This window comes from Ornithodoros turicata, chromosome 4 (assembly GCF_037126465.1).
Source record: "Ornithodoros turicata isolate Travis chromosome 4, ASM3712646v1, whole genome shotgun sequence".
Taxonomy (NCBI): Eukaryota; Metazoa; Arthropoda; class Arachnida; order Ixodida; family Argasidae; genus Ornithodoros; species Ornithodoros turicata.
In genome coordinates, this window is record NC_088204.1 from 42,641,671 (window position 1) to 42,652,259 (window position 10,589).

Here is a 10,589-nt window from a genome sequence, read left to right on the forward strand (position 1 = left end):
TATTCCGACTTGGCTATTTTTTGTCTACTTTCTGGCCCTCACTTGGCGGGCTACGGCTTGGGCGTCTGGTAACCCTGTTCCTGTCGCATAGTTCATGGCGGGGTTCAATTCGCTGTTGTGCACGTGTGATTTGGATTGCTGAATAATCAGTTCAGAACCATCCGTTTTACCTTCACCCGCGTTACAGTGCTTTGCCCGTGTTCCTTGCGCAATGCACGCTTACGTCAGTTATGTGCAGGACACTGTCAAGGCTATTGTGCCTGTACCTCTCATCAGAAACTTTCGGCCAAAAAGCGAAACAGATTTTGACAGAAACCGTCGAATGGTTTATGGTGCTCGAAAAAAGGCGGAGGTAGCGATGAAGAATTCTACGAGGCCGAAATACTGGATCTGGCAGGTAATGTGTTCTAAAATTTCTGTTCTTGGACCTGCAATGGCTGTCTAAGCATGATATCGCTCGTGTCTACCAGGCACAAGTGTAATGTAACAGAGTTCTCACATCGTTCCAGAATCGAAAGAAACTTTAATACTGAAGCTCAAGCACAAAAAGCTGCCTATCCCGACAATTTTTGAGTGCGACAAGGAGTATCATCCACCAAGTAGCCTAAAGGTAGCCTGCCTGGTTATTTGGGGAAGGGGAGAGGGTCAGTGGCAGAAAAAACAAAAAAGAGAAAGAAACGTAGTTTTTTTTCAGCTTCAGACCCCTTTTATCCCAGTCAGCTTCTACTTTTGATCTTTGTCGCATGTGATTTACTTGTTCTATTCAACTGCAATTCAACTTTCGCGCATAACTTTCCCAATTCGCGTCCCGTTTTTGTCCTTTGTTTTTAGTTTCATAGAGGGTTGTGTTTAGTGCCTAGCCATCTCTTGTATCTGTTTAACTGGCTCAATATTCGGTGTTCACAATTGTATTCTGATTGCTGCGTCTTAGGCGCCCAAAATGGATTCATTTCGTATTCAACCATACAAGCGTATCAGGCGGAGCCGATCAACGCGGGTACAAAGTTCGCTCGAGACGCGAGACTTGCGCGGCAATGGAGGGTGATTCGTTCGTTTATTCTATGACTTCAAACGTGCTTGGACATAACACTGATCAGTGCGCTGATGCTGAGTTATTTTGACGCTGTGTGCTGTCTGCCCCTGCATAGCAGTGCTATAAGCTGACATCATTCCTAATTCTATTTTTCTTACCAGAAGTCTAAATCAGACACAAAGAAAGCAAAAGAAAATGCAAAGAAGGAACGTCTGAAGAAGATTGCTTCACATCAGGGGAAAGTGAGCCAAGCCCCAAAGAAAGTGAGTAAAGTGCATACTGTCATATTGCTCAGAGTTACGATAGGTTGGGTTAGAGGCCTTTTTCAATGGTCATGGAGTTGCAATAAGCATTTTGAAGTAAACAGAGCTTTCTCCAAGTCCCAATGACTAGATGTGTGTGTAAGGATCCATGTCCTGGCCCGCACCCTCTCACAACGCACACGTGCCGCCCACATCCATATGGGCGTCGGATGGGTTATGGGCGTCGGAAGGTGGAGGCAGGGGGAGCAGCTGGCCTCCCTGAACTCGGGACAGGAGGAGCATCGCCCCCCAGATATTTTGACGGAGCTCGCGACACACCAGTATTTCGTTTTGATAACGAAACGGATTCGAGTGACAAACTACGTGCACACATATGACGCTGAGGTTGTCGTTTCCAGGAAAACAGTGGTTTTAGCACAGAATTCCAGGAATCGCTGTGCATAGAGGAAGTATGCATTGGGACCATCGTGCCACTGTGAACCCCCAGCGTTAGCACACATTGTTGCCGTTGCGGTAGCTTTCTATGTCAAATCCATCTATTTTGTCTGTACGAGTCGGCAAAATTTCATTGTAAATTTTTGTCGTGTGTAAGGGGATTCCAGGAAAACGTGTTACCTTCAACATATATATTTTCAAGGGCAACAAAAACTGAATCGATGTGATCCCCCTGAAGAAGAATGCAGTTCCTCTGACGAGAGTGTCGTACCTTCAAGCTTACTTGTGCAGAAGGACAAGATAATTGCAAGACTGAAGAAAAAACTTTGTGAAGAGCAAGACAAGAACAACCGGCTGACACTAGCACTTCTCGATAAAATCGGTAAGGGGTGGGCTTGAGATGGAAATTCGAGTCAAATACTTCTGAACATGGTGCCTATGGTGCAGAATCAAAGAGCTATGTACTGTTACTTTTATGTTACTTGTCTTCGTAGAGCTGTCATACCACATATGGTGTACAGTGAGCAGAATATATATACAGTGAGCGAGTGGAATTAGGCTTAACCTGAAGAAGACAGATCTTACTGATAAGTGACGACTTGCGTCGTACGGGTCAAGACTGCGCTGAAATCTCCAGACACCCGTCTGTGGTCTACGTTGCTAAACCCCCACATTAAAAATGTGGAAGGGACTTATACAAGTAATCTGTAATCCAATTATTAGGCAAGATCAAGTGTCCATGCATAGAAGAAACAAGTTGCATAAACATTGGGGAGATAAGCAGCGTGACTGCTCCCTCCAGAATTGCGCTGCTTAGAGGAGGGTGGAATGATATGCTCACTACATAGTGTGTCGTGGCAGTGATTACGTTTGCTTGTTTCAGAGATTGCACGGGAAACTTCAGCACAACGAGCACCTATGGCTGGCAAGTGTTTATTTTTCTACTTTTCTCCTTTGTAATATTGTGCCAAATTGCATTACAGAAAACCCTCGTTATATCGAAGTCAGCGGGACCGCAAAAAAATTCGATATTAGCGGTATTTCGATAATAGCGGAGACGCTTCAAAAACGGTAAACTCAGACACAGGGAATAGCGAAAACTCCGTCGAATCGCGACAGTATTTTATTGTCGTTCAAAAAACGCTGTTAGTTGGGTTTGTCGCGTGGCCTGGCCCCCGCAAGGAGTCGTTCCTCGAGTTTCCTCAGGCACGTCATCAATTCGTAGTCACCGCCACTGCACTCTACTTTGTTGCGAATCAACCGCAACATATTGCGTGTCCGCGCTGCCGTAGGGATTTCACAAGGTCCCTCAGACTCGTCCTCCGAGGCTCCTTCGTCGACGTCCATGTGACCGACGATGATGTCCACAATTTCGACATCCGTCACAGGACTGACGACCGGAACGTTCGTATCCAATCGCGCAAAGGAGTCGAAATAACCATCCACTTCTTGCCCCACAAGATCATGCACTCTTCTGTAGAGGCTCTCAGATTCCTCCCTGTCATCCAGTTCGACTGGCTGAGCCGTCGCACGTACGCGGCAAAAACCCGCATGCACGAAGCAATTCGCAATCTTTGCTCCTTCCAGGTCCCTCCACGAACGGCAAATCAGATGAATTGCACCAAGGAGATCAATGCTGTAGCCCTTGTTACAGTCGTACGCAAGCAACATACGCTGAAGAAGGCTTTTCTGGTACAGCCTCCTCGTCATTTCAATGATGCCCTGGTCCATAGGCTGCAAAACGGACGTGGTGTTGGCTGGCAGGAACTCCACAGTAATGGCCTTAAGATTTTCAATTTTGCCGTGGCTCGGGCAGTTGTCGATGATGAAGAGTACCTTCCGTTGTTTTTGCATGGAATTTGCAGTCCAAAAGCCGTACGTAGTCCTCGAAGATGGCTGCTGTCATCCAAGCACGCTTGTTACTCCTGTAGACGCAGTCCTTGGGCAGAGTTGCGCCACGAAAGCAGCGCGGTTTTCCAGCCTTGCCCAGTATTAGCAACGGCAGTTTGTCGTCCCCAGTAGCATTAGCTCCAAAGAGGACAGTGATGCGTTCCTTGCTTTGCTTGGCGCCTGACGAAGAGCCGTCCGCAGTTGTGTACGTCCGCTTGTGCAGGAGTTTGTAGAACAACGCAGCTTCGTCAAGATTGTAAATATCCCTGTCCGGGTACACTTCTAGAAGTTCCACAAGCCGATTTCGTCGCCATGTATCCACGGTGTCCTGGTTCACGGCACCACTTTCACCGTTGATGGGTGTGCTTCGTACAGCATGCCGCTTTTTGAAGCGCTCGAGCCAGCCATTGCTGCATTTGAAGTCCGGCATACCCAATTGCAAAGCTAGCGCCTCCGCCTTTGCGATGAGCACGGGTCCGTGCACAGGGAGGTTCGCAGACCTGGCGTTCTTCAACCACTCAAGTAGGGCAACTTCCACCTCTGGATACTTTGAACCTCGATCACGCTTTATCTTGCTTGAGAAATTCTTCTCGAAACCGTTGAAGACGTCCTGCTTGTTCTTCAGAATGGTCGACAGCGTTGACGCCGGTATGTTGAACTCCTTGGCGATGACAGATTTGCTCTTCTCACCTTTTTCCACAGCGCGGATGAGCGCTACCTTTTGCTCGAGGGTTAAGCACTTCCGCGGAGCCATGGTGCGAAAGATACAAAAGACTACACCAGCACTTGCCAAATGGACAATGAACCGCGCAAAACAAAACCACATGAGAAGTGCCCACGTGTTAAGGCGGTCACATGACTGGTCTTTCCCTCTACCATGTCAATGAACCGTCTTCCTGCGTCCTACTTTCCCGCTCCTCCCTCATTGTACAGAAGGAAAAGAGGTTGCAGCGTGATTGTGCAACGTTGTGCAAGGGGAAAAACAAAGAAAAGAAGGAAACGCGGCCTTCGGGAATGTTCTGCGTGGTAACCAGCAGCCGATGCCAGGCGCGCCCTTCGAAATATGCGGAGTTCGCTGCCCTCGCGCTTCGAATAATCCGGTTGAATATACATGTAAATGCACGGGGGCTTCGCCGTACTTCGAATAAAGCGATAATTCGAATAAAGCGACTTCGATATAACGAGGGTTTACTGTATGTGCTTGACAGTAAAGGAGCAACAGTTTTTATGTACCTACACGTGTCTCTAGATCCTGAAGCTTCAAAGTTTAGTACTATTTTCTCCAGAATCTGCTCCCTGAATCGAGGTTTGCCGTTCAGTGTTAAACCTGCAAAATTGTGCCTAAGCTAGGCACCTTAAGGCATATAGGGAGAGTCGCAGAGAGCTGGGCGTGAAACATAACCATTCGATTCCCCATGTTCGAAAATTGAATTCTGCTAATTTACTCGGTCGTGATCAGAAAGGTTCTTCAAAAATTGGGAAAACTCATCAGAGCGGTGCGGCTTTGGTCACTTCTCCAGCCACATCACTTTTATCTTGAACGAACAGGGGCATCATCAGCTGTTTGACCCGAGGGCTCTTTAGACTCTGTTTGGCCAAACCAAGGGCATGAATTTTCCCAAAATGATGCAAAGCTGCTTTATAAATCCACCTGTGTCCTCTGTGAGGGGAATTTCTTGAGACTGCCGACCCCCCCCCCTTTTTCCGAGGACAGGGAGCGGGTGAAAGAGACCTTCCCCATGATCGCCAGCCTTCTCAACCGCATATGTTGTGACATCTGGTGAAGTGCTTAACCCCTTCAACATCCGTCATCTGCTATTGAGTGATATTCCTTCAAATTCCTTTCTAACCGCTTCTCCTTTTTGAACGAAACCTTCACAATTGTGTCCATACTGCGTCTGCAAACATTATTTCGGTTGAGTTGTTGGCTGTCTTACGAGATCGTCCCTTTAAGTTTGTGTGGCAATGGTTTTGACATTCTCATCCGTCTTGTGACTTGCAACGTTTTTCTAGCAAGTATAGTTGCCTGTTTCTGCTGTCATGGGTTGTAACTAATGAAGCTGGGGGGGGGGGGGGGGGGCTTTGTGTTACAGAGCATCAAGGGCCACTTACTCCCTCTTGTGACGATGTCATGATTTTCGATGTAGAAGGTGAGTGTGTACATGTATGAGCATTTTAACTGTGACAAGTATCATAGTGCCTTTTGCGTACCATAGAGGCGACTCAAAAACGCATACCTGCCAACTCTCCTTTTTTATCTTTGTGTGAGGAGGTTTAAATATAATTAGACCGTAGGTAACGGTCATTTGCGATGTGTTTACTTTACTTTATTTACGTTACTTTATTAAATCAAGGAACAGTTCTTTTTGTCGTACACCGTTGTAACTTCAGCAAGTGTGGGTGAAATGCGATGGACTGTGGGGACAAATTGTCCTTCATAACAGTGTCCTTCTGTTGCATGATTCAGGTGTTCCACGGGGACCTGTAGAAGTGGGAGTGCCCACACCTGGCAAGTATTCATTTTGCTCTTTTTTATCTTTGTGTGAGGAGGTTTAAATATAATTAGACCGTAGTAACGGTCATTTGCGATGTGTTCGTGATAACTGGAAATTCGTTGTAAGTGGGGCTGTCATAACCGAGATTTACTGTATTAAATCAAGGAACCGTTCTTTTTGTCGTACACCGTTGTAACTTCAGCAAGTGTGGGTGAAATGCGATGGACTGTGGGGACAAATTGTCGTTCATAACAGTGTCCTTCTGTTGCATGATTCAGGTGTTCCACAGGGACCTGTAGAAGTGGGAGTGCCCACACCTGGCAAGTATTCATTTTGCTCTTTTTTATCTTTGTGTGAGGAGGTAGTGTGAGGTTGACGAGGCCAGCCATTATTAGGTTCTTATAATGGAATCAAACTGAAACCACTTTTTTACAGACAAAGTGTACTGCATATCTGGTGGCAGCAGTGAGATGTCCTCTATGCTTACAGGTGAATATTTGCATAAAGGATCACCTTTAGTGACGTGTGAAGTTAATGTGCATGTATGTGACAAATTTCTCTCTCTTGGGATCTATTTAGCTGCGTTTTTGTAGTAAGTGACGCTGTTTGTTCATGCTGGATTGAATCGCGGTAACAAGTTAAAGTCGGGACGTCTTCTGTTCCAGAGCATCCTGGGCCACATAGTGCTTTCTGTGGGAGTGACGTGAACGCGACTTCAGGCTCGACTGGTAAGCGCACACGAGCACGACAATTTTTATGGCTTTCGGACTGTGCACTTGCTTCGGATTCAGGTATTCATTTGCCAACCGATAATTCTGGCTTCTAGGAGCAACAAAATTATCGGAAATATAGGACTAATTAAGGAATTATAGTCTGAATTACATCTGCCAACCAATAATTCAGACATCAGGAATTCTGACTAGGTGTTGTCAGAAGCCCCATTTAACCAATGCATGCTGACCTCCAATAATTTGGACAATTTTTTTTCTAGGTGAGTGCTCAATAATTCATACTAATTTCGATCTCAGCTTCTTCCCCCCCCCCCCCCCGATTTTCTGCCCTAAGCCAGATGATCCCGAACACAGCGCATCTCTCTCTCAAAGAACAACATCATAGGTTTGCTTTCTGTTTCATGATTCATGCATGCTTCATGTGCCGACTTGGTGGTTGGGTTACAGAAGCGTGTCGTCCTTCCAATCCCGAGGTTGTGGGTTCGAACCCTGCCGAGGAGGCTAGCACTCCGGTACCCCCTCGGATGCCTTACACACTGTGTCTCCGGAAGGGACGTTAAGTACTGTGTTATATGTATAAGAGTTACATACCTTAAAGATCCCCCTGCTAGGAAAATTAATCAGCAGACTGACCACTGTGGCATCGGTCATGGCCGTAGTTGTTTCGCGATGGAAAGTGGGTCCGGGAGGCTTTCGCATTTTCTGAAATCGTCTATTCCTAGTTCCGCCAGCACAAGGATCAGGCACTGACCACAGAGCAAATGTTGGAGGTCACATGACAGTAGCAGCGATTCGTTTGCAGGCCATCAATATGCTTGGAAACATGTTACCCGCTAGACAAGAAACATTTTGGAAGCATATTTTGACCTTTCACTAATAATTTGCACTACCTGATAATTGTGACAACTTCTATGGTGCCGATAAGAGCCTAAACTGATGGTCGGCAACTGTTTTAGTCAAAAGTTAAAACTTGCTACAGCAACATTTGTCGGGAATTAGATGGTAAGGCAGGTACAGAAAGTAGATTGAAGAAAAAAATATATTCCAGTTTTTGCGCTGGTTCAGGGATGAGAGCTGGCGTTGTGGCCTCTCTCTCCCAATGTTGCATTTTCTGTACGCACACCCAAGTACAGTGATGGCCCTGTAAATTGATTTCCTATATTTGTGTTGACAAGTCTAGGATGTGGGTGCAAAATGCTGCATACCAGTCAATGCCAGCATAAATGTGAAGTGCAAACTGGATGGCGTTGTCATCGCCAAGTTCTCTAAAATCATGCACATGCATCCGCATGTACCTTACACTTCGACGAACACTCTTGTTAACAATGGCTATACGCAGGGTCTTCGTCAGTAACTGTGCCTGACCCACGACGCGGTGGTCGACGATAAGGTATGGACTACCCGATATGCTTTGTGCGATTGGCTACCAGGAAATAATTCTGAGCTTGGTGTAGCGCATTGTGATGACACAGAGGCCAGCTTCATTTTTGTTATCTCTACCATCAGCACGCTTTTTTCAAATTGAGAATGGAAATATGGGTTTTAGAGCAGACAGCAGATTTTGAGAGCAGACAGGGAATTCTTTGCAAACAGGTTCATTTTTTGCATAGCCACAGACATTAATTTCGCCATCACAGATTTTGTATAAAAAATAAGCATATGTTAGGCGCACAACCTTAACCACAGGCTAGTGAGCTCAGTTTATGGGTCGTACAGAGACGCTTAAGTATTCTGCAAGTTCTTGCCTTAAAGCAGAGTACATCAATAGGTGAGAAAACTGCTGAACATGTGACAGGGGTAAAGGTTTGTTAGATCCAGCCCCAGGTATGGAGAATAGTGGTCTAATTATGATTCATTATATTTGTCAGGTTCACCTTGGGAATAGCTTCTTTATTCCTCGCAACAAGTTAGATTTCCTTCAACGTGGAACTACTGATTCTAAATTGGTGAAAGATGTAGCCCGGCATCTCTGGACGATAGAAGAGATGACTAGCCGGAGCATTACTGGCCATCTGTGCCGCAGGCCAGGTGTGCCCGGATCGATCAACCAGCAGGCAACCCCTGCGAAGGTCGAAGCCATAACTAGTAAGTTGTCCATCTTTAGCAAGTTGGTGAGAAAGTGCACATTATTGCCATTGATTTTGAGCCATGTATCTGAGACGTGTGTGCCAGCCATTTTTGATACAACGTATGCCAGTACGTGTGCCATATATTAATACAACCCTAGGAACTGCAGGCCAGCCTTCATGAGGAAGTGCTGTACTCATCATTATTGAAATTTTGCAAGACTAGGAAGGATGTGCATTGGTGCTTTTGCATTCCAATTACAGTGGGTGATATCTGATGAATCTTTGAATTTTTTTCAGATGTCCTTTCAAAATTTGTTGAGGGCCACCCGAACCAGACGCCTGCTGAACAAAGAATGAAAACCGTCAGAAAAACACTAAGCGATTTCTTTGCAGACATGGCCCGCCAGGGCAAGAGAAGGAAGATCGTGTCATGAACTTTTCCTACATAAATACATGTATCAATACATAAGAATAAAAATGCAGTTTAACAAGTTGCACATGTCTGAACACATGAACACCACATTAACACAAGCAATGGAGCAGGCGGGCCAGACCGGACGCCCGGAAAACCAGTCTATCAGTACAGACTGGGCACCAGTCTGCCAGTACAGACTGGACACCAGTATGACCAGTGTCAGACTGGGTTCATAATCCGGTCTATCACTGGAGACTGGTTTCCAGTCTGTCCAGTAAGACTGGTTTTTTCAACAGGGTATGGTACACCTGAATAATGTTCTATCAGGAGGAGTGAGTTTGTCTGTTTGTTTGATAGATGTTGTTGCTTGACAGTATGCACTTTGCTCGATGTTGATGAAGTAAGCTGTGCTTAACTTTGCAGTTATGCATATTGGAGCAGAAATGCTGGTATCTGAGCACGGAGTAGAAATTCCTATAAAGCACGTCACCCCGTGCATTCCTGATCTGTTGCGTTTGTGTATTTTTTTCCTTTCTGATTTGAGACGTCAACTGTGGCGATGTCCATTACATCTGCTCCGCATCTGTATTGTTTCGCTGTCGCGTATACGGGGTGTCCAAGAAAACGTGTCATTGAATTTTAGTTAAAAAATTACGCCACCTGGAATCGTGCGGTCAACGGCATTTGTTCTTACTAGGTTTTTGCCACCTCCTGATGTGCATGTCATGTAAGCTAAATCTGATAATGTAAATTTTTGCGAACTGAACTCAGAAATTTGCCAAGTAAAGGTCACTTTTTTACCCCACCAATATGAAGAGCGTGCTGAATTTACCCAAATTAATGATAATTGACAGGAATATTGAGGAGCTACCGTATCGGAAAAGATGGCTGAAAATCATGCTCTACGGAGCTCGCAATGCGCGACGAATTTTTCAGCGAAATCATTGTCAGTCCGACGAAAGGAAGTTCGAAACCCAGCCCTCACTGGCACGGTAGAAAAACATAATACAGACATAGCTTATCGCGTCCGGCTTCGGCTGGGACGATACCTTCCCTCTCCCAATTTCAGGAACTGTCACTTTTTCTGCTATCACTCTGTGGGCTGGGTTTGCAACCTCCTTTCGTCGGACTGACAACAATTGCACTCAAAAAGTCCTCGCGCGTTATAGTCAAGTACCCGAGAAGGATGATGTTTGGCTATTTTCCCGGTAGGATACACCCTGAATATCACTGTCAATTATGAATTTGAGTAAATTGG

General features: G+C 45.7%; 1 protein-coding gene and 1 long non-coding RNA gene across 3 annotated transcripts; one reads left to right on the top strand and one right to left on the bottom strand.

Moving 5' to 3' along the window:
- Positions 1 to 2,877: 2,877 nt before the first annotated feature.
- LOC135392381 (tigger transposable element-derived protein 4-like) lies at positions 2,878 to 4,375 on the bottom strand. The gene is made up of 2 exons (XM_064623096.1): positions 3,611 to 4,375; positions 2,878 to 3,567 (listed from the first exon to the last, which is right to left on the bottom strand). Exons 1-2 carry the CDS (start codon positions 4,373 to 4,375, stop codon positions 2,878 to 2,880), a joined length of 1,455 nt encoding a protein of 484 aa, XP_064479166.1.
- Positions 4,376 to 6,393: 2,018 nt separating this feature from the next.
- On the top strand, positions 6,394 to 8,231 carry LOC135393058 (uncharacterized). 2 transcript variants are annotated; one of them, XR_010422415.1, is made up of 5 exons: positions 6,394 to 6,436; positions 6,552 to 6,605; positions 6,696 to 6,708; positions 6,782 to 6,844; positions 8,187 to 8,231. It is a non-coding gene; the product is annotated as an uncharacterized LOC135393058 (long non-coding RNA). The 2 variants fall into 2 exon arrangements; XR_010422414.1 differs by lacking the exon at positions 6,696 to 6,708.
- Positions 8,232 to 10,589: the final 2,358 nt, after the last annotated feature.

What these genes read in the sequence shown, in the direction of transcription:
- LOC135392381 (XM_064623096.1), bottom strand. Translation starts at nt 4,375, where the DNA reads ATGGCTCCGCGGAAGTGCTTAACCCTCGAGCAAAAGGTAGCGCTCATC. An exon ending in CAGCCATCTTCGAGGACTAC is followed by an intron (nt 3,568 to 3,610) that starts GTACGGCTTTTG and finishes AAACAACGGAAG; the next exon opens with GTACTCTTCATCATCGACAA.